This window comes from Triturus cristatus, chromosome 3_2 (genome assembly GCF_964204655.1).
Source record: "Triturus cristatus chromosome 3_2, aTriCri1.1, whole genome shotgun sequence".
In the NCBI taxonomy this organism is placed as follows: Eukaryota; Metazoa; Chordata; class Amphibia; order Caudata; family Salamandridae; genus Triturus; species Triturus cristatus.
In genome coordinates this window covers 701,285,190-701,309,187 of record NC_140584.1, presented here as the reverse complement: position 1 = coordinate 701,309,187, position 23,998 = coordinate 701,285,190, and the positions used below count along the sequence as shown (strand labels likewise).

The 23,998-nt window shown below is 43.7% G+C and overlaps 1 protein-coding gene across 9 annotated transcripts in view; it reads left to right on the top strand.

Moving 5' to 3' along the window:
- Window positions 1–23,998, top strand: part of SLC39A10 (solute carrier family 39 member 10) — a 449,258-nt gene that overhangs the window by 311,163 nt on the left and 114,097 nt on the right. For all 9 annotated transcript variants that reach the window (XM_085648771.1, XM_085648766.1, XM_085648773.1 and 6 more), the window contains 2 exons: window positions 12,560–12,683; window positions 14,420–14,788. In XM_085648771.1, the coding sequence (XP_085504897.1) occupies window positions 12,560–12,683; window positions 14,420–14,788 (493 nt within the window). The remainder of the gene's footprint in view (window positions 1–12,559; window positions 12,684–14,419; window positions 14,789–23,998) is intronic.

The window sequence follows — 23,998 nt, the reverse complement described above, 5'->3', positions numbered from 1 at the left end:
CAGATGTGTAGTTAAGAGTTTGGTCTGAGGATCCATTATTTATACCTAGCGCCCACTTTGAAGTAGTGTCTGAAGGATTCCAGCCCCAGAGGGGTCTGCGATTTCCTGCCTCCCTGCTCTGGCCCTAGCTTGCCTGGTGTCATAAAAGACCAGTGTCAAACCCTTTGTAGAGGGCTTAGGCAGCTTCTTTGTGATGTGCAAGTGTGGTAGGTGACAGCTCTTTCTCCCGGCCAAGTCAGAGATGGCCCGTCCTGCTACCACCTATTCCCCTTTGTCTTACTGTCTGAGAGCAATACACATAGACCAACTGCCAGCTACACCTAATAATGTGACCCAGGATACAGGCTGCAGACACCTAATGGTCGGGACAAGAAAATGACAACTTTGTAAAAGTAGCATTTTGAGAATTGTGACTTAAAATCTGACTTTACCATCTAAGAGATCTTTAAAGTACAATTCTTTAGACACCAATCTCTACATTCCTATCTATTCCCAATTGAAAGTTACCATATATTAAATGTAATAAGGGAACCCAGTGTTATCCTATGGGAGAGGTAGGCCTCACAGTAGTGAAAAAATAATGTTGTTGTTTGTCATTACCAAGACATATACAACTCAAGCATACAAGTCCAACTTTGTATAGGCACTACACCTTGTCCCATGGGCTGTGTAGGGCCTATCTTTGCGGTGACTTAAATATATTAAAAGGGAAGGTTTAGGCCTGGCAAAAGGTTTATTTTGCAAGAGAAGGGAAGCGGAAACCTCAGTTCCTAACTCACGGCGCACTGCGATGATCCCTAAGGTTTCAGCTGGAAAGTAAATTGCATGTAATTAATGTATAATAACGTTTCAAGATACTTTCAAAACATAAGTAATTTGCAGAACAAATTTAAATCAATGTACAATCTTTTATAATCACATTGATGAAAAATTTTGAACATAACAATTGTACTTTGCGAAGTCACAATGTAACTGTTCAGATCAAACAGAAAACAAAGCTGCTTGTTTAACAATATTTGGAATTAGACCCAATGCATTTCGGGTTTCTAAGAACCCTTTTTCAGGAAAAAGACAAGAAAAAGTAAAGCGACAGGTCAACAATGTTATTCTTACACAATCTCAGAAACAAATATACGAGAGTCTGTGCTTGTGCCCACTGTACACCAAAATCGGCATGGACGAGGTGTGTGATCAACTGTGAAGCGTGAACGAGTGTCCCTACTACCGTGATGGCCGATTAAAGGTTTATTTTGCCATGTCTAAATGGCAGTTTAACACTACAGACACAGGCTGCAGTGGCAGGCCTAAGACCTTTATAAAAGGTCTACCTAAGTGGGTGGCACGATGAGTACTGCAGGCCCATTAGTAGCATTTAATTTTCAGTCCCTGGGTACATGTAGTATCACCTTACTAGGGGCTTACAAGTAAATTAAATTTGCCAATTGGGTTTAAGCCAAATTTACCATGTTTAAACTGGTCAGCAGATGTAAAGTGCACAGAGTCCAAAGGCCGACAAAGATAAATTCAGCAAACATAGGAGGGGTGAAGGCAAAAAACTTAGGGGAAGAACACCCTAAGGGTGACAGGTCTAACACTTGCTGTAGATGCTTTGAAAGTAAATCTGTTCCACAAGAAGCTAGTGGATCGATTTCAAGACTCTCTTGGTTCGATGTCAGTGTTTCAGTCCAGAACTATTCTAATTGCACTATCTTGCATTTGATTTCAAAATAGCGACATTTTTAAAGTAAAGTATGGCTTTTTCAGCACTTGAGCTGGTAATGCTATTTGTGAATGCAGCGCTTTATTGAAAGATAGATTAGGACTAAAAGAGCTTCATTGATTTCAAATAATCTGACTCCAGCCTTCCACTCTTTTGAATAAAACACAAATCAGTCTTGTCCACAGTGGCTTTCAGATACTGGCTGTGGGTACTAATTTTCATGACGTCTACTTTTTATTTCCCCCTTTTCAGATGGAGGGAACGTTTTGTTGAGGATCACTTTTTTTTTTTCTTGGATTTTTCCTTTGAATTGTTTTTCAATACCAAAACACAAAAAACCTGAACCAGTTGCAAAGCTGATCGCAGCATGACCTCATCACTTTATTTCTTCCACAGGCCCAAATATTAGTTCTCCTCAAAAAAGAAAATGAACATTTGTGGCTTGCACATCTTCTACACATGTGCTTTACACGCTATCTTTTAAATGAAAGCTAAGTGGAGGTAGATTTGTTTTTTCATTGATGAGTGTTGGTGTTCCTCTGATTTGTCGTATACTAGCAATGTTATACCAAGTTGTCGTGGCCTTTCTGGTCATAGTCCCATCCTTATTTGAGCAGTGCCCATTGATTGATTCGAGGTTCATCGATGTGCTGAGTTTCAAGTGACTAAATAAAAAGTAGATTGCATCTGCTCCTCTTGCCCACCCACCCTTACTATACCATGCAGCATACATCTTGACCTATTAGACCTTTCTAACATTTGCTAGGATTTCTGATTGCCTGTTCCTCATATACCTCATCCCCTTCTAGACCTTTGTGCCTTAAGCCCTCTACTTGCATCTGCAGCTAGAGTTGATATCTTGCACGCCGTGCCTGTTCTTACAATCAGATGTGGTGAGTATACCCTTCTCCCTAGACACTCCCTCAGACTTTCCATTTTGTTCATTTTCAAATCATGTAGTTACCTATATACACATCTCTTTGTTAATTTAGTTCGATCATGCCCTATTGATTGTACTAGACTCAAAGGAATTTTTGGGGTCATAGTGGATGTGGCATCTTGCTTACTATGGTGCCTTCGAACCTGGAACTGTATGTCTGACTTGTGCTTGATATACAGTGTTCTGATATACTGTATTTGTATCCTTTCTTGTTGCATCCACGGTTGTTTACTATATTGATAAAAATTTCAATAAAAAAATGCTTAATAAAAGTGAATTGCCACCCCCCTTGAGCCAGGTGGGAGGAATATTTTATCTACATTCTGATTGAATGTGGGTTCCTAATGATGAAGGGGTTTGTGACTGTGGGATATTATTACCAACTTTTGTCGCTCTTTGCATTTCATACGATGAGGCTATGGCGTTACCCATGGACAAAGTTTTTAACTGGAATCATGTGTTCCTATTGATTTCAGGGGCTTGGCATGCCAATCAGTCATTATTACATCTGTTCCACTGTTAGCGCAGGAGCCCATGTTCTTCCTTACTATGCATTCTGAAACTGATTTGATAATAATGCACATATTTTCCGAAATGACTCCTGACAAGGCAAACAGCTGATCAGGACCATTGCCAGTCAAAATGAAGTACCCTTTATCATGCATGTCAAAATGAATATTCTTCCACTGTTATTAGCACGGTGGGGCAGGTCCAGGCCTTGGAGGGCACATGGTAGTCCTTTGCTAATATCCTCTGTGTTGATTTGCATGGTTACAGCAATAGGTATCATTCTCAAGACAGAGCTGCTAGGTGGTCTAGTCTGGAACCAGAGCTCCGCTGGTCTTTTGTCCTTTCACTCTTTATGTATAGCACTGGGCTGAAATGGAGGGGAATGAGTTGACAGTTCGTATCAGTGACAAGTGAGCTCTACACAGCTGTACATCCCATTTCTCTGCATGTCTGCGGAGTCCATTATCGTCACCTATGTGCCCAGTGAGCAAGAGCATCCTGTCCCACCACAGAAACATTGTACATGCATGTCTACTTCAGTGATGCTGATCACAGAAAACACATATCGGGCACATAGCAAAGTCTGCTTGCAGCATGCTTACCAACTGACGTTATGGCTATGACAGCCTCCTTCGCCCTCCCCCTTCACCCACCACCACCGCAAAAAAAAAAACTAAAAAAAAAACGTTGTCTTATTATAGTTTACAGGTGAACATTAGATTCCTTTCTTTTCTTTGTCTTGTTGTGTAAAAGGGTTTGAAAAATTAGAGGTGTCAGCAGCACTTATGGAATGATTAGTGGCTGCTATTTTAATAAGGGAATATGACATTTAAGGATTGCAAGCTGCTTCAAATAAAAACTGTAAAATTATGCAACATTTGCAAAGAAAGCTATACATATCAAATACTCTTTGTTATATGTTTTGGTGGACTGATGTGATGAGACCCAGCATGGAAAGTTGTGGTCTACAGGTTAGCATAGTACTGGAGAGAATGGGCATGAATATCTGATGCTGACTCAGTACACCTTTTTTCCCAGCTCAAACATGTTCCTTTTCTTTGTTCTTGTGCCTCTTTGCCCCTCCCTTCTATGGTGAACCTTATTTTTTCTCTTAACTCCCCTTCTTTGCAAACACTCTCTCTCCTCTTGCCTTTCCTGCATCAATTCTTTGTGGTTCTCTATTCATCTGTTCTTTCCCTCTCATTATCACATCTGCATCCAGCTTTTCCCCCTCTTCCTCTTACTTCCAGCTATACTTCACTGTTTCTCTCTCGTCCCATCTTCTGACTCCTCGGCATTTCTACAATCGTTTTTTCTGTCTTCCTGACTACCATCTCCTTCAACCATCATCTCCTGCCTCCTTTCTGTCTACCCTTCTTCCCTTATTTTTTCATTCTTCCTCCTTATTTTACCCTCACTTCTACCTTCACGTTGATTCTTTATTTTCTTTATTCAACTGTTCACTCCTGTTTCTTGCCTTCCCAATTTACGTCACATCCACCTTTCTCTAGTCACTCCTTTGTGCTCCTTTATTCTTACTATCACTCATCTTTCCCTTCCCTCTTACACCTTCTTTCTGTGTCTTTGCTTCCTTTATCACCATAGTTACTTCTTTCTCTCCTTTCTGTTAAAAGCATAGGTCACATTGCTCTTGAGTGCTGTACTTGAGCTTTAGACATGCAGCAAGACAATGTTAGGTGTGAGTAACAAAACAGCTGGACCTAGCACTTTGAATAGCTATGATACACAGGGGGAAAAAGTACAGGAAATGTCATGTGTCCCAGTTAGGCCTAGTAGGACCCGTTCCATTTTACATGGACACAGCTTTTTCCTAAAGTTGCCTTCACTTTGCCACATTGACGTTTGATACACTTTTGCCTTTGCGACACTTGGGTTGGTTTCTTGGAAACACCGACCTTGCTAACACGAATAAACTTCGCGAGAACTCTATCACATTGCTTTGGCATTGTATACAAGACCCTCACGTGCGTTGTGCAAATGTATTTGTTATTTACGTCCACATGGTGACACAGCTTTCTGTGGAGTACAAACAATGGCAGCCTGATCACAATCTCAGCCCAAGGCAAGGATACCATTTTCTATATATAAATGTTTGTTTCCTGGTATAATCAGAGGTGCGTTTCGTCTGACTTCGAGGAGTCCCTGCATGCTGAAGCTTTCGCCCAGCAGCTGACTGACATCTCCCTGAGGGGTGTCCAGTTTGTAACCAAGATGGGTTCCTGCATTCTTACCCATTTGGTAACTGGGTTGGATCATCCAGTAGGGGGTTTCTTGGCAGAACATACATTTACACCCTAGACACGTAGGTTAAGGTTTGCATAGTAGGAGTACGCTAGATTGTTACAAAGTTGCATATGCCTCCATATATACAGTGTCTCAGCAAGATGGTGGAACTCTTCATTCTGTTCACTGTCGTAACACTTATTATAACTTTTGTCTGTTTCTATTTATTAACCATTGCAGCACATATTTTGTATACAAGAATCACTTTGCTTCAATAAATATTGAAAACGTTGCTTCGTGTATTCCTTTTATATTTCTGTGAGCGAAATAGAGCACGAGTGTCTGAGCAAAAGGTCTGTCTATCACCACGGTTCCTGAGTGAAGAGGGTTGTCATGTTCAGAAGTTGCCAGAACTGTTCGCTCCCTGTCTAGGTTAGGGGGCCTTCAAGTGGCACTGTGAGCTAGCTGGTCTAAGGGACAACATATCCTGCGTGGGTGCATGGAATCAGTCTGGCACCATCCTACGTTTGTTTTCCACAAACACGCAGTTCCCACTGATTAGTGGAAACTACACAACAGAAAAAGGCATGACTAAAGCTGCCGGCAATATGGGATCTGTGAGAAGGGTGTAGATGGTCCTCCTCTCCTGACGTGTTACTGAGGAGCAAAGTAAGACATATCGGAAATATCTGGTGAGGTTCTCTATTAACTTTGAGATGTTATTTCCTTCAATGTCCTGGTGGGTTATTAGTCATGTGCTTTCATTACATTTAATATAATCAGTAGGCTAATTAGTACCTTTAAAACTTGGCAAACCTTCCTCTTTTTTGGTCATAGTGTTGGCCAGGAAGAGTCAGGTTTTGACTTTGGGATCTACTATTACCTGGTGGATCTGTTGGCATAGTGAACAGAGTGTGTGCTCAGTTCAGTCCCCGGAAGCGATTCATGCATCCCCCTTGAAGTCGGTATGTTGCAGCCTCCTGCACCTTACCCTGTTTATTATGCAGGTGCCCTGCTGGTCACCATGGCCAGAGGTCTCGAGCTTGACGAGCTGCTGTTATTAATATGACATCTCTGTTTGCATGTATGTTCCTGGCTTTAACATGCACTCACCCCATAGCACTTTTGCAAGGCCCCGACCCTATGCTTGATGCTGAACAAGTCACTCTTGCTTCACCCTGCAGCGCCCACGTGCATGAAATGGCTCCGATTATCCTGCTCTATTTCTGCCCCATTGAGCTCTTTCATGGGCAAACCAGATTGCCTTCATCTCCAAGCTAGGTCAGAGCCGTGCTTAGAACGCCAATGATGTCCTGAGGTGTCAAGAGGAAGGGCAACTTTCCATATCTCTTCCACAATTAATGCTAGCAGCTAGTGGATTCACAAATCTTGCTACAAGGGGAGATGCACAGCCCAGCCAGACTGAGCATGTGTGTTTATGAAGAAGATGCATGTGACAACGTAGACCATGCTGGATTGGGACATTGACTCTTGCTTTGGGTGCAAGCTTGGGGGTCCTGGGTGTTAGTTGGGTTTGAAGGGCAGCATTTTTTTGTGGTGAAGACGGTCTTTAAATTGTTGCTTTGAAACTTTGTGCTATAATTTTTAACAGAGAAGCTTTTTTTGAGAAAAATAGCCATAGAGCATTACAGTATTTGTTACCAGTGGGAGCTGTAATTGAAAGACCATGCTGCTTTATTTTCTGGAACTAAAGAACTGCTACAAGTAGTAAAATGCTAGACGAGATCAAATCCTATTGCTTTTTCATCATATATAATCCAAGTACTCCGCTCCTGTCGTCAATTCCAAGCGCACAAACAGGCACGGACCACAGTAATTAGGTGCAAATTATATACATATTTTGAACAGTCCGTCTTTACGCCTTTCGGCCTTTGCAGGCCTTGATCACATGACACCACTGCACTGTGGGATAACCATATTTAAAGTGACAAGTGCTAAAATATAGCATGAATACTGAAAACACTGTATGATTGATTCGAGATGACTGTATAGCATATACGTTTCTTTTCTCATGCATGTGCAGTTTAAATAAAATACTTAAATGCATATTAAAAAACATTGAAATTAAAAGTTCCCTTTTCTTGTTGTTGCACATGAATAATTGTTAAAACATATTTTTCTGCTAAGACTCGGTGAGTTATTGTCACAGGAACAGATAAAATCAGTATGTTTTAAACACAGAACATTTCAATACAAGTTTAAAATGCCTTACACAATGAATTAAGTTAATTCATTATTCAATCATTTGAAAGTTCGATTGATTCTTGTAAGGCTGAAAATGTAAGCATTGTCATACTATTGGTTAGTCTGTTAAAGTGCTACTGTGCAAAGTGCTGAAGTTAAAGTGCTTTATGTCAATATCTCACCTTTTTGGTTTTTCTAACGTGCTGAAGTGCTAATGTTAAAACCAACGGAAGTATAGCAGCTGATGTTGTTGATGGCTACATAAATATATATTTCAACTCTTCTTATGATCAGCCTTATTGCTGAACCCTGTTTTCAAAATTTGTTTTAAAGACTTGTCGGATTAGTACTATTTCCTCTGTTAATCATGATGATTGCCTTCCTGATAGGTTGGCTGTTGTCAAGTAACTCACTTGCAGACATGTAAATAAATCCTTTGTAGTGTTGAGTCTCCCTGGAGTCTTGGAATCTAAGTCTCCAGTTTTCTCACCACAGCTTCCCTGTTGCCCCCTCTTCTGTTGGAGGGCACTGAATCCAGCAAATAATATTTGAGCTGTTTCAAATTATTATCATGCCTCTCTATGAAGTATTGAGCAGCAGGGTAAGTTGGGTCTTGGTTAGTGATCGTCCGAATGTGTTGGAGTATCCGCTTGTGCGCCTGTAACTTAGTACTGCCCACATAGCGTAATCCACACGGACACTCCAACACATATATCACATAGTCTGTTTTACATGTGAACAGCTTATTGATCTTGCAGTCTTTGTCACTAAAGGGTGTTGTATATGATGTTTTGTTTTCCCCAAATTGACAGACTCGGCAAGTTTTACATTTAAAAAAACCTTTTCTTTTGATAGCCAGGTGATCCCGTCAGTTATTTCAGGGCTACATTTGACAAGGGAGTTACTCATTGAGGGTGCTCTTCTGTACGTTATAGAAAGGTTTCTGGGGAGGAGGAGGCCAATAGCGGGATTGTTTAAAACTAATAGCCAATTGCATCTGATGATACTGCGCAATGCTTTATCCTGTTTATTAAATGCAAGTACCAATCTGATTTGATCTTTTCCTCCTTCTTCATCACCTTGTTTGTCAATTTCAGACAGTGGTTTACAGCCAACATAGTCTCTGCATTTTGCGTTTGGTAACAGATCCAATCTATTCAACTGTTTTGATTTGGTGATGGCTAGATCTGCAGTTTCTTGCGGGTAGCCTCGTGCTAGAAATCTGAGTTTGCTAGCCTGTTGGGCCATTTGTAAGTCGGTGCTGTTGCTACAAATTCTATTTAACCTGAGCATCTCCCCATAGGGTATACTCTCTATTTAGTACCTAGGGTGAAAGCTCGTCGCATGTAGCTCAGTGTTGCCAGCTGTTTCTTTGCGATATACTTTGGTTCCAATTTTGTTGTTTAGAATATTGATCTATATATCTAAGAAAATTGACAGTTTTTTCATTTACTGAAGCAGTAAAATTTAAATTGCTGTCGCCGTTATTGATTGTTGACACAAATTCCAAAGCACTTGCCTTGGTTCCTCTCCACACCACAAATAAATCATCTATGAATCTTAGCCAAATCATTACATGTTCATTCATTACTGTCCTGTGTGTACCCCTGAGAACCAGCTCCTCCTACCAGCCCATGTGGAGACAGGCATAGTTGGGGGAGAAGTTAGCACCCATGGAAACTCCAAGCAATTGTTGATAGACTTGATTTTGAAACGTGAACAAATTATTGTTAAGGCAGAATGTCACCATATTGATTAACAGTTTACTGTGTTGCAACAACCATATTGGCCTGTCACCTAGGAAATATTCAAGTGCCCTTATACCGTCCTTATGATAAATGCTTGTATAAAGTGAGGTAACGTCTAATGTCATAAGGAGGTAATCCTCTTGCCAGGTAAAATCCTTCAATCTCTGGAGAAAGTCACTCGAATCCTTGATGTAGGACAGTAATTTCTGCACATGTTCTTGTAAAAAGTAATCTACGTATTGGGAAGTTCTCTCCAACAGACTTTTTCGTGCAGATATAATCGGTCTTCCTGGGGCTTAGTCGGATTTTTGTGGATCTTAGGTATAAAGTATATCACTGGCATTGTTGGGTTATCGTTTTTGAGGAATTTGTATTCGTCCATGTTAATAAGGCTTGCACTTTTCCATGCTAACAATTTCGCATAGTATTCATTATATGTTGCATGGGTATTGCTTTTTTTGTAACACTCCCTGTCATTCAGTTGTGACAAAGCCTCCTGCAAATAATCTTCCTTGGGCCAGATGACGATATTCCACCTTTACCTGAATTCATTATTGCAATTTGGTTGTTCCTTTTTAACTTTCCCATCAGTTGTTGGGATAATTTTGTTTGCTTGTTTTTTGACTTTGCTCTTTGTACCTGATGATTAAAATGTTTGATTTGTGTTGTTATTTGTTAATTAAAGATATCAATGGAATCTCGTGGCATGATTGGGTTGAAGGTTGATTTTAGTTTGAACGTTGTTAGTGCTGACGATTTTGTGTTAATGTTGAAACCTGAGAGTAGACCTGTAATTTCTATTTGTCCCTGATTTTCACTTTGGGAACTCTGTGGTTTGTTTTTCTTCTGAAGTTCCTCTAACTCTTTTAGCAACAGTAAGTTTGAGATAGTCAAATTTATTGTTGGTGACTCAATGCGTTTCAACTTATTTTATCTTTTTCACAATGTTGACTGTGCATGAGATGGTATTTCTTCAACTTCAATTTGCGAACAAATTTAAACACGTCCATTCTGGTTTGTGCATAATTGAAGTTGATCTCCGGGCAGTATGATAGATCTAGTGATAGTAGTTGTGTTTCTGCCTTGCTTCGATTAATATTTGCCAGGTTGATGATGGTTTAATTGTCAGCCATATTTGGATTTATTTGCGTCTCCATCTGCCTGTAGGTTGTTTTTTGTTTTGTTCGTTGCCGGCACGCCTTCCTCCTATCGCGTTGTTTTGCATGTCTCCTTTTGCTGATTTGTTTTTCACTATTCGTGGGCGGAGTGTTTGCCGCCTGTCCTGGTGTAAAAAATCCAGCTCCTCAGCTGATGACAGCTTTTGTGGCAATATGCTTGTTCTTAATTGTTTCAACTCTGATTCACTCCCCACGGCAGAACTCAGATCAGAGTTTGATGTTGCTATTTGCTGATCTTTATTGTTTGACGACATTTGCGTTTGATCATTCCTAGGATTGAATTTAGAGACTTTGATTGAATCATATTTTTTAGAGAACGTAAAGATTTGCCGATTCTCATACTCCGCTTTGTCCCGCTGAAACTTGTAGGCCTTTCTGTCCTTAATTTTCTCCTCATCTTTGCACAACCTGATAGTCCTTTCTTCTTGCGTTTTTGACTTGGTCCAGTTTTGCTTAGTTCTTCATTGAGTTCATCAATCTGTTTTTGTAAATCCAAACAATCGGATTCTGCATATTTCACCAGAATCTGCACAAGCATTCTTGAGGACTCCAAGTTACATTCAGCCCATTCTTTCATCATGGTGGGGTTAGGGTTTTCATAGCTCGGGCGATTAGAATTCTTAATCCCCAGGGAATTCTTCCCACATCCAGATAGCGATGGAACGATCTATGCTCCCACCATTTCGCCTGCTCTTGTCGCGTTAGTTTCTCTAGCTTTCTCATCATGTCTTCGATGTTATTTTCATTTCCTCTCTGTGTTCCACTGGCCGCCTGTATCTGCTGGCTGTTTGTGGGCGAGTTGTTGAACATTTCCGTTGCTGCTGCTACCCGGTCCCACAGCATATCGGTGGACATATTTGTTGCAAAATGTGTTGTATTGAGGTTTGAGTTAAATGAGAGTATTCAGATAAATGTGCACTCCCTTCCTCAAACGCACACCTCCTAACCCGACTCTTCGCGCTGTCCTACCTTATCGTTGTTTGCGCTTTCCGGGTCCTTCGGCTCAAGCTTCGCCAATTCCAATAGGAGGAAGATAATGCTGCCGGAGGGGTGGGGGGTGGGGACACACGGTCAATACTTCAAAGAAAGGTTTGGTTTCTCCTACGTGTAGCCCAGTATCGAGAGGGGGGGTCTGTGTGTGGCCGAGTAACTGTCCCGGCCGATATATCCAAGTACTCTGCTCCTGTCATCCATTCCAGGCGCACAAACAGGCATGGACCACAGTAATTAGGTGCAAATTATGCATTTAGTTTGAACAGTCCAGTACGTGTTTCGACCTTTGCAGGCCTTGATCACATGACGCCACTGCATTGTGGGACAACCATATTTAAAGTGACAAGTGCTAAAATATAGCATGAATACTGAAAACAGGCTGTATGATTGATTCAAAATGACTCTATAGCATATAAATTACTTTTCTCATGCAGTTTAAATTAAAAAAAAATATATATGTATATTTCAATTTGTATAGCCTTTGATAATTGGCATGCACTTCAAACGGACGTAGTGTTTCGACATTTTGACTCCAATATTCCTACTTCTCAAGGTGTATCTTGCTCCCAACCATCTCCCTCCGACCCTTTAGCCTATGGTCTAATAAATCACTGATCAGCTTCTTTTTGATGTGACGTGTATGGTGAAACCAGAACCGTTAAGGCAAACATATTGTGTTCTGTAGTTTCTTTAAGGAGCTCCAATTTCGCATCTTGCAGCCACTGGCTTCTTTTTCTCTGTAATCTTCAGCCACTGTTTTGTGATATTGTCGATCACACCTTGAATCAGCCCACAAGAGTCTTTTAGTCTCACTGTTTTTTTCTGTTTGCTGAGGATGTTCACCCATTAAAACTTCCTCAAGCAAGCGCTCTACCAGTTTCCATTCTGCCATAACTCCTATGGTGGGAATAGAAAAAAAGCCTGTATACTAGTAGAGGAACAGACTCTGAATAAAGGTAACTTTGTACTTTATTACCTCCTTTTCTGTTGCAATCATTAACTGCTCTGACTTCTATTTCAGGGTAAACAAATGCGGCTCAAAAAAGCACTGAAGGTTGAAGATGCAACAATTGGAAGGAAACTTTCGGACCACAAACTGAATCGAAGGTCAGATGCTGAATGGCTTCAGCTTAAACCATTGGCAGGTAAATAATTTACCTTGTTCTAAGAAGAGGACAGTTAAAAGGTTGAAAAATAGCCTATTGGCGCAAAGAGATTGATGAATATCAAAGTTTATTTATATAAAAAGTCTGTTTGCTACTCATACATAATTTATATGACTTTAAATAGATTTATTTTAGCTGCTTTTTTAAATGAACCTTCATATATTATATAATTTGAAAATTGATTGAAAATGAGTCATATCTGCTATACCAATGTATTTTAACTTCTCATGCACACATACAAAACCCTACAGAACGCAGGACCAGAACACCTGAACAGCTGCATACACTTTCACCAATCCACCAGACATCTCCGCTCAGACTCACTCACTCTCTCACACATTCCCTGCATCCGCTAATTCTCCCACATCGCACCCAAGACATTGAATGACCTACCTCAACACATCATAGCCTCTTCCTCACTTCTTTAGTTCCACAAGAAGCTGAAGAACTGGCTCTTAAAAGCACCTAGGGAATCACAAACCTACACACCTGCTCATGCTCCTGTAAACCCTCTTGGGTAATTAGTGCACTATACAAATTAATATAACATAATTTTGTTTCAATGAGGCAGTTTCAGAACTATTGGGAAGGAGGGGCAGCACAAATGAAGGAAACTATTTCTTGTCCAGTTACTGGAAACAAATGGCCCTCTCCTTTCGAATGTGTGTGGCCTTTAGTGAGCCCTTTGGTTTGTCCTAAGGCCCTTCCCACTCCACATCCATGGCGGGGCCTTCTTGTTCTACTGTACCTAAGTGGTTTCTGTAACAAGCACTTAGTGTTTCAAATCTCGTCATCAAATCCAAGTTGGTGTTGATCCATCGAATAAGGCACATCATTCTACCTCTGATTCACCTTCCTCTCCCTCTCTAGCTGCATAGTCTACAGCATTTTGGATACCAGGAAGGGGAAAAAAGCATTGATCCAACATTCAGAATGCTTAGTCAAGTAAGGAGAATCTCACCAGCCAGTGTAGTAGCAGTAGTAATGTAAATGGTAAAAACTGCCTTTGAAGAACCAAAACTACATTTTCACATAGAGACAGGTGGATGTCTCTAAATCAAGCCAAAACAACTTGAGGAAAGTAGACAATTTTAAATATGGAGGGTCTCTGATATCATGGTAAGAGGCTCACAACTAGCTGATAAAGGTGGTCATGGTTTTCCACTCTGTGGGTCCTTGGTAACAGGGCCTGGTGTTGGCGATTCTCCAATGTAAACATTCTTAAACATTTGATTTATGAGCATGTGTTGGAAGCAGCATGAGCCCAAACCTGCGTCTAATCCTTCAAAGTGTTTTCCAGATTATTTTCATTGAAATTTTATTTTACAGGAGTATGGTGAAACGGTTTATAATGTGAGCTTCTATGTTGGGTGTCTACTACAGGGTAAAATCCCAGATGAATTGTCATTACCTTGGAGTTCGCTGACCATATTAAAAAGGTGGTTGATGTTTTGGTTAAATGTGGAGGATGATGAGTAGAAGGTGATGTCAAGATTAGTAATGGAGAGCACGACATGAACAAAAATTGTAACTGTACTTTATTATGTTCTTGAATATGCATAGTATGTAATTAATGTGATGGTAAAATAAAAAGAGAGGATCATTATAGTGAAAAATGGGCATAAATGTTTATTTTTTTGGTTTTGGTAGAAGAATCAGTAAATGTTTCAACACGTTGCCACCAATATATTAATTATTTGTTATGTGTGATGCAGGAGCGGATGACTCTATTGGAGCTGAAGGACAACATAATGAATCAGAGTTGACTGCTGTGGAAGGCCAGAAGGAATACCTCTCTAAAAGCTATGTCTCTGTAGAAGAGGAAGAAAGTATGCACAATAATCAAAAAGATGGCTCCCCTCATAGTGATCGTGACTACGAGTTCCAAGGTGGCGATCATGACCATAGTCATGGCAATTCTACCATGACTAACAATTACAAGCCACATAAGCATAAGCACTCCAACCATTCACACGGACACTGCCATTCATCAAAAGACATGAAAGATGCTGGGATAGCCAGTATAGCCTGGATGGTCATCATGGGAGATGGCATGCACAACTTCAGTGACGGTTTAGCAATAGGTAAGTCGTAATATCACTAACAATCTGCCACTAAAGTCTTTTTTTTTTATTCTTAGGTTTTATCAGTTACTCCATTTAGGTATGCAACACTCTGTAACTTTTGATCATTTAAAGGCACATAGCAACAGAGGTACACAATTTGTTTTGCTGTCACTTTCAGTCTTGTAATGTTTCTAGTTGTATATCACCAGCACATTTAATCTCCAGCATGTTCGTTCAGAGTTGGCAATTATATTGATGGTAAATGAGGATTACTATGCCATCTAGTCTGCCTAATTTTCTGTATGCTTATGAAACAATGTCGTTACCCTTGCTGGATGTTTTTGAATATGCTATCATATAGATAAAAAACATTGAAAAATCCTTCTTGGAGGTCAGGTTGGAGGGGATAGAGGCATGGAACTTGGACAGACAGGGTGGAGGTTGCAGGGACAGGCGGCAGCCATCTGACCATGCTAGGCAGGTGGGAGGGGTAGTGGCAGCTCAACAGAACACTCCGAGGAGATAGGATGGTGGTAAGCCCATGGAGTATAGTGGACAGAAAGGAGGGAGCAGGAGCATGCACACAGACATCAGAGGGCAGGGTGAAGGAGAGTAGCGACAGCAGGAGGACAGTGGTGCTGCATAGAATTGGAGAACCGAGGCCAGGAGGAGTGAGCAGGGACATCGAGCTAAGTGGAAGGCAGTGGCAGTACATTGGACCATGCAGGGTAGGAGTGAGGGGCTGGTGCATTGACTCGGACAACAGAGGGTAGGGAGGAGGTGGATGGGGCATCAGGCTAACTGTTAAGGGCAGGCAGTGGCATAACAACGGCCACACACGGCTGTAACGAGGGAGCAGGGCCATGGACATGGACGATGGATAGCATAGAGGAGGGGGGCAGGAGCAGCAAGCTTGGGTGGAGAAGCACAATGCCATGCCAGGCCCTGTGTTCAACCTCACCCCCACTGCATTGCAATGGGAATCTTACTTCACATTTAAAAAAAACCTTTAAAAACTTAGACATTCACTGAAAAAACCAAGAGTTACAGGGTCGTTATAGTTGGGAAATAGAATTTAAAAAACCTTAGAAATTCACCCAAAAAAACAAAGATTACAGGGACATTATAGTTAGGCTCCGATTTAACTCGTACAAAACCAGTGAAATTTTGCTGTTTTAGTTGGTTAAGTTAACTATGTTATGTTATCAGGACTTGTAGAGCGCACAGCTGCCCCAGCAAAGGGGCGTCCCGGCGCTATAATAGACAAAGAACCGGACAACAAAACAGTACCAGGAGGCATGACACAGCTACTCTAGAAGTCCGAGGGAAAAAGGAAGGTTTTAATGGCCTTCCTAAAGACTGTCAGTTCCTCAATAGCACGGATATGAACAGGAAGGGAGTTCCATAACTTAGCAGCGAGGACTCTAAAAGAGCGGCCGCCGGCCCTAGCCCTCTTAAAACGCGGGACTGTGACCAAGTGGAGCCCTGAGGATCTTAGGGACCGCACTGGTATGTATGGTGAAATAAAATGCTACAGAATCTGAGGGGAAGAGTGCTTCAAAATTTTAAATGAAAGACAAAGAGATTTAAACTGGATCCTCTGAGCAACAGGGAGCCAATGGAGTTTATGGATAGTTTTTTTGGCCGAACAAAATCTCGGCAAGCCGACCAGAGCCCTGGCGGCAGCGTTTTGAACGCGCTGAAATCTTGATATTTCGGCCAAGTTGGCTCCCAGCAGCAGAGAACTAGCGTAATCCAACCTAGACAATATTGTTGCTTGTACAATAAGCTGTCTGGTAGGGGCATCAAAGAATTTAAAAATAGGTCTAAGTCTACGAAGAGTCCCAAAGCAAATGGCAGCAATTTTCTTAGTGTGAGAGCCAAAACTAAGTTTTGAGTCCAACCAGACCCCTAGGTTTTTTACCTCGGTGACAGGAAGAGGGGTTGGACCAAGCTCAGACGGCCACCAATGGTCGCCCCAAAGGTGACTTTGACTGCCGACAATAAGAACCTCCGTTTTTTTAGCATTCAATTGTAGGCAGTGATCTGTCATCCAGAGGGCCACTGAGCTGATGCCCTCACGAAACTTAGCAGCCTCAAGGTCGGAATCCCCACTTATTGCAACCGCCAGCTGCGTGTCGTCAGCGTAGGACACCATAGTAAGGTTCCAGCGCTTGGCGACAGCAGTTAGCGGCTGCACAGATTGAAAAGAGTGGGGCTGAGAGCCGACCCCTGTGGAACGCCATGAGCAATAGGGTAAGGTTTAGATTGAAAGGGAGGAGTGACAACCCTAAATGTACGACCAGATAGAAATGATTGAAACCATTTAAGTGCCATATTGTCGACACCAGCCTCCACCAAACGCTTCAATAAAATAGCGTGGGAGACGGTGTCGAACGCGGCACTGAGATCTAAAAGCACCAGTGCCGCCGTTTGACCCGAATCAACCAAAGTTCGTAGATGATCGACCATTGAAAGCAACGCCGTCTCAGTGCTAGGGCCAGATCGAAATCCATTCTGTGAGGGATCTAAGATATTCGCCGAATGGAGATGATTGGATAAAATAGCATTGACGTGGGCCTCGGTCAATTTTGCCACCCACGGAAGAAGAGATATGGGACGGTAGTTCTCTAATTTTAAAGGATCCAGGGCAGGTTTCTTTAAGATAGGCATCACCTGGGCTTGTTTCCAGCTGCCAGGAACAGAGCCTGACACTAAGGATAGGTTGACAAGGTCGCGTAAAGGAGAAAGACAAAGCGACGCAGATTCTCTGAATTGGGCAGGTCGAAGAGGGTCAGTTGGCGAGCCTGATTTGACTTTCATCATAATTCTATTAAATTCCTCCATAGAGAGCTCAGGGAAAGAGCACAAGGACATAGATGTCATCGGGCCAGATTCCAATTTCTCTGGAGATGGTGATGGGCCCGAGAAAGAGCGATAGATAGCTTCCACCTTTTCTACAAAGAAGGCGGCCAAGTCCTCACAGTGCGAGGCAGAGCGGATCTCGGCGACTGGAGCTCTACTGGCTGTAAGATCCTTGAGCACCTTAAATATTAGTTTGGTAGGATTGGTGCAGATGTTAAATTCGTGAGAGTAATAAGCAGCCCGGGCTTGACATACCGCTCTATGATATGTCTTGGTCCAAGCTAGATATAGCTTTTTCCTAGCAGGCAGATATGACTTACGCCAAGCCCTTTCCGCTTGTTTACAGGATTTTCTTCGAAGGCGAAGCGAATCATCATACCATGGACTAGGTTCAGCACGGCGACATTTACTCTCAGCAATTGGGATCAAACAGTCTAAGGCTCCAGTCAGCCAGCTGCAAAAAAGGTCATAGCCCGACTCCACATCAGAAAAAGGACCCGGAAGGTTTAAACTAAGAAGCCGATGAAAATCGGCAAGCTTCAGTTTTTTCCATGGGCGTCTAAAGGACACGGGTACACTTGCTCTATGGAGAGAATTTTCAATTATGAGATGTAACTCTATAAGATAGTGATCGGTCCAGGCTATAGGTCTGGGAGGTAGTACTTTAGCCAAGGAAAGGTTGGTAAAAATGGGGTCCAAAATGTGCCCAGCAACATGGGTGCGATGAGTGACCAGCTGAAATAGCTGGAGAGCCTCCAAATCGGCGATAGTACTGCTGACCGTGGGAGAGAGGGGAGCATCAAAATGGAGATTTAAGTCGCCAATGATACTAAAGTTGGCAGCCCCTAAGGCTAATGCACTTACAGCTTCAGGAAGAGCTAACCTAAAGGCAGCATCTGGGCCCGGAGGTCGATAAATGAGCAGCCCTGAAAAAGTAAAGTGAGGGCTAACCGAGATGCGAAAATGGGCACTTTCGCAGCCAGCAATGTCTAGAGCCTTCCATATACATGAGTAGCAGGATTTTACCGCAGCCACAATGCCACCACCTCTCGAGTTACGATTAAAAGTATAAATCGCATACTCAGAGGGGAGAGCCAAATTAACTGCTGCCAAAGCTTCCTCATGCAGCCAGGTCTCTGACATAAAAAGAATATCAGGAGCTTTCTCCGTGAGTAGGTTGTAAACGTCTAGGTGATGTTTAACCAGCGACCTCACATTGAGGTGACAAACCTTAAAAACATGGGGGACCTGAGACTTAGCAAGCGGAGGAGCACAACTATCATAACATCCGAAGGAGGTTGATCTATCAATAAAGATAGAAACAGGGGATAAAAGTTGAAAAGCACACTCAGGGCACTGAAAAGGGCCAGAAAGGGGGTGTAGCGGAGTAAGAATACAAGGCGAAACCTCGCGAAGATTGAACAGCTCGTTACGGGAATACATTCGAAAAGCCGATCGAGTAGCTATATAGGAGTTAGGGCAGCAAGACCCTGCCTCAGCACTGACTCGGCGCGGACGAGCGCAGACGGGCAGGACTCTGGCACGACTCAGGCACAGGGAAGGCACTCCCGCTGCGCGTAACCGCTGCGCGCTGGAAGAGCTGGCTTAAGTAGGCTGCCCGCGTGTGTAGGAGAGCGCTAGACCGCTCAAAATGGCGGCCCCAAACGTCCACAACACCACTCCAAAATGGCGGCCTAATCCCCCCAATGACGTTTCTCCACTGGGACCGGACCCGCTAAACAGCGGCGTTTCTACAAATTTAAATGCAGTTGAGAGGGCGTCCTATAATAAAAACAGGGGAAAGCAAATCAGATGGCAACAGAAATACAAAACTAGGGTAGATTAAAAATAGAGCGCAGCGCGTCTTAGCCACAGTACCCTGAGCGCAGATCTTTAAAATGCTCTAACGAGCCGGGTTACCTTGTCATGCCCCTGCAGTGCACTGCTAATGACCTCACATATTACATCACCCCATCTCCTGAGGCCCGCAACAATAAAGGGTGGTGCCTTCTCAGGGCACCTAGCATACGTTTGTTGGGGGCCACGGGGCGAGCATCAAGGCCCCAGCTGCCCCAGCCGACTCCCCGCATGAAGCAGGAGCCTTCATTGCTTCCGCCCAGAGGGAGTAGCTACTTATGCTGCTCCCTCCGGCAGGGAGCAATATTTTGATCTGTTTCCCTGCCTGCTTCAATTAGGGCAGGAAAAGAGATCAAAAGTCTGCTCTCAGCTGACGAGAGCATTTTCATAGCTCCCACCAGCTGAGAGCAGACTTTGTGGTGGCCGTTTTGAAAATGCTCCCGCCAGGCAGAAACAAACACAGGATTCCCTGCCCGTGCAGTGAAACCGCGGTGTCTTGGAGGTGGACTTTCCAGGACACATGTGGTCCAGCCCTGGGGGATGAGTTCCCGTGGGCCATTAATGGCTCGGGGAAGGGGAGCTGCATAGCCCCCATCCCTTTACATTACTTTAGCTGTCCTGGGGGACGGGGTCCCCGGGCCATTAGAGGCTCATGAAGCCTCCCCTAAAAACATATTTGTGGTCCCCTGGGCTGAATGTGGTGCAAGGGACTGGGCCGCCTACCCCCTCCCTGTTACCAATACGTTTGAGCTGTGGGATGGAAAACCTAGGCCCAAAAACAGCCTTGGGAAGGGGGGGGCAACACCCCCCCACCCCTTTCCCCCCCCCCCCCCCCCCCCCCAGGACCAGGCAACACCCGGGGGAAGCCCACACTTGTTTGTTGTTTTTTTTAATTTTTATTTTGCAATGGATTCACGGTTCTCCTGCGAATTTGCAGCAAAATAAAAACTAAAACAATTTTTGCCACCAGTCGGGGTACCTCTGGGTCTCCACCACCAGGCGAATGGAGATCAGGCTATTCCTACCCTGCCCCATTATGTTTTTTTTTTGTTTTGTTTCACTTTCTTTTAGGACTCAAGAGTCCCATGTCCTTAGATGGCTGCCCCACTTCCTGGTTGAGGTGGTGGCAGCCAAATCAGATCTCAGTTTGAGATCTTTCGGGATTCGTGGAGGCTCTACCCCCCCCCCCCCCCCCCCCCCCCCCCCTAGATATATGACATTTGTTTGCATTAATTGCTCAAAACTACTAAACGCTTTTGCACTAAATCTCCAAAACCACTCTTTCTGGACCAAGATCTAGCTTTCTGCCAACTTTGGTGTAAATCCACTTAGTTGTTTAGGCTGCAGCTGTGTCTAAAGTTCCTATGGAAAAATGAATGGAGAAAACTTGTTTTGCGACCGCCCTTTTGTCTCGGCCCCCACATGATGGATCACCCTGAAACTTTCCATGGGCAAACTAGTCAAATGGTAGCACTTTTTTGGAAATTTCTGTGAAGATTCAAAGGTGCCAATGTTATTAGCACCACAAAAAGTGCATTTCCTATGGAAACACGATCCTAAACTATAACTTCCTGGGGTGACAGCCTAAATATATAGGCCCTTTTTTTCGCTTTTGTTCTTTTTCTAGAAGACTTACAAGGTCACTGTTCGTAAATAGAAATTAGCCCAAAAATGAATTTGTTTTCCATACAGTTAATGCAGTGTATGTTGGTAACAAAACAATTATCAAATAGCAAAAGAGGGGATGTACTCTAGATCAAGAATGCCTCAATACGTTTGATAGCCTCTGTGAGAAGTTGGCCTGGTATATGATGTCCACAAATTAAAGTGGGCACCTTGCACCAGTCCAAACAACCCATATGGTGATTTAAGAGGTCAAAGATAACCTTAGAAAGCTACCCAAGTGGTAGCTGTGGAGAGCAGCCTTCAGGCTTAGTCTTGAAGGAATGTTAAGAAGCTTGTTTTACCAGAATGCAACCTTAATGTATTGGTTAAATGAAAGGAGAACCACACAGTAGTTACAAAAATATGTCGTTATTATTATCACACACCTTAAATACCTCACAGTATCTGCTACACGCAGATAAATACAAAGCACACACTACTGTAGCACAGAAACAAACTTAAGTAGCACTAATACACAGTGGGCTCAGGGGGAGACAAAACCATATACTAAAATAGTGGTATACGAACCGTGACTCCAGTCAAGACAGTTTCTAGAGGTTGTAGAATCGCTGTAACCCCAAGGAATCATCCAAGGTGAGTAAGTAGGGACCTCCACAGAGGACGGGTTCAGTGTGAGAACACGACCATGTGCTACATACAATTCAATGGAAGAGTCGCGGTTGCAATTTTATTGTTTAAGGACCCTTCCCAGTGGAATACGAAGAAACCCTCTTGAACCTAGAAGGTTGGAGAGCCACCCCACCCGTGGATCCCGAAGTACCAGAGTTACCTATCCCAGGGAAGCCGGGTGCATAGGGTTGAAGTGGCGTCAGAAACCGCCGTCGTTCTCAGTGGGAGTCTTCAAAGAAATTCCACTGCTGGAAAGAATAAAAGTGTCCGGTGTAACCCACAGGTTGATTCCTGAAGGAAGGAACCTGAAAGCAGAGGGGACAGAGTCTGGGTCACTCAGGATTGACCAGGGGCTCGGTAGACAAATGCCCACCGATGTCGGGTGCTTTAGGTGCAAAGAAGGAGACCCTGAATCTGCAGCCACTGGGACCAGGAGTCTGATAAAAGCTGTCCCACGAAGGATGCTGAGTGCTGAGGGGGTGGTGTTCAACAGGAGCAACAACAAGCCTTGGCAGCGGCAACCCAAGTAGAAGGTCGAGGAAGGTCACGATCTGGCCCAGCAAGGACCAGGAGACTCACCACAGCAAGGGGAGTCCGAGTGGGGGCCTGGAGAAACCAGGGGAGCCCAAGAAAAGAAGTGTTGTCCCTCAAATGGACCCACAGGCCGAAGGCACAGGAGTCGTGAGGGGACCTCTAGCAGATTCAAGTCCCAGCTTGCAGAGCACAGATTGCGAGGAGGCTGAAGTCCTTTGTATGAAATGTGCGCAGAGGTTGAGGATATCAATAGCCCAATGCACTTAGTTGGGGAACGCCAACAAGCATATGCAATTGCAAAAGTATGCGGTGCACAGGGGTTCGAGTTATGCGGTCTCTACAAGAGATACTGGCCTCAAACTTGGTGAGAGGGCAGCTCCACTTTAAGGAATGTAGGAACCCACCTCCTGTTTAGCTGGAGCCTTCGGAATCCGCAGGAGCTCAGAATCAGCAGACCGGTCAGTTGCGTTACGGTGCCTGCGAATACAAGGAGGTGACTCCTTCACCCCAAGGGAGATACTTCGGATGTTCTTGATGCTCCACAGGTCCTGCACGGAGCCGGTATGGTGCACGGGCACAGACGATGCTTTGGACGGAGAGGGAGTTGAAGTCGGGCCCAGTTGAAATCCAGCGAAGTTCAGAATTTCCAGACAGTTGAAGTTCAGAGGCTTCTTGATCAGAATCTTGTCCATGTCGAATCTAGAGTCCTACAGCCAGGTAAGCCCTTTTGTACCCACGGGAGAGGGTTGGACAGATTCAGGGGACCCTCCCAGGTGAGGGTCAGGACAGTGTGGAGGATACTCCAATGTCCTTTGTCCAGTTTTGCTCCAGAGCAGGAGCCAACGGCACCCAGGACTGGTTTGAACTGGACTATGCACAGGGACACCAAGTATGCCCCAGATGCATACTTTCAGGCACTTTGGAAGTGCCCACACCCAGCCCCAATACATTAAATCCTGTCTGGGAGGTGGTCACACCTACCTGTGACAGGATGCCTATTGTCCTGCCTTCCCCTGCTCAAGCTTGGCTCAGCAGCAGGAGGGTAGAAATGTGTCTCTGGTCGGCAGCAACCATTATGTGCTGCCCGGGTCGAGAAGGCTGGTACCGGAAAGAACAGTGACTCCACGAAGCTTGCTTCAGAAGGGTGGAATCATACCTCCCACACCAGTTTCCGGTGTGGAGGTATGATTCCAAGGTGTTTGATACCAAACACGACATGTTTTGTTGCAGCCGTTTTCGAGATGGCATTTTACGTGAGCATATAATGCCCCTCTTCCTATATGTCGGGCTGCGTCACCGATAACCAAGGAGATTGGTCTCTGAAGACTGCAAAGGGGCTCTGCTCATGCAGGTGCCCCCTCTCAGCACCCTGCCTTTAGGATTGGCAGGCATGCTACAGGGGTGACTTATAAGTTTGAAGTGTAGTGACCTATAGATATAGTAAACCTATATCTAAAGTAAGTGGTGCATGCACCATCTTACACAGGCTGCAATGGCAGGCCTGTAGTTCCATTTTGCCTGGCCTCTCATGGGTGGCATAATACATGTTTCAGCCCATGGGGTAGCTATGCCATGGGTACCATATCCTAGAGACTGAAAAGGGTACCCCAGTATCCAATCTGGAGTGTACCCGAGTACATGACATAACATTTTAGGGTGAAAGCAGATAGACTGGGG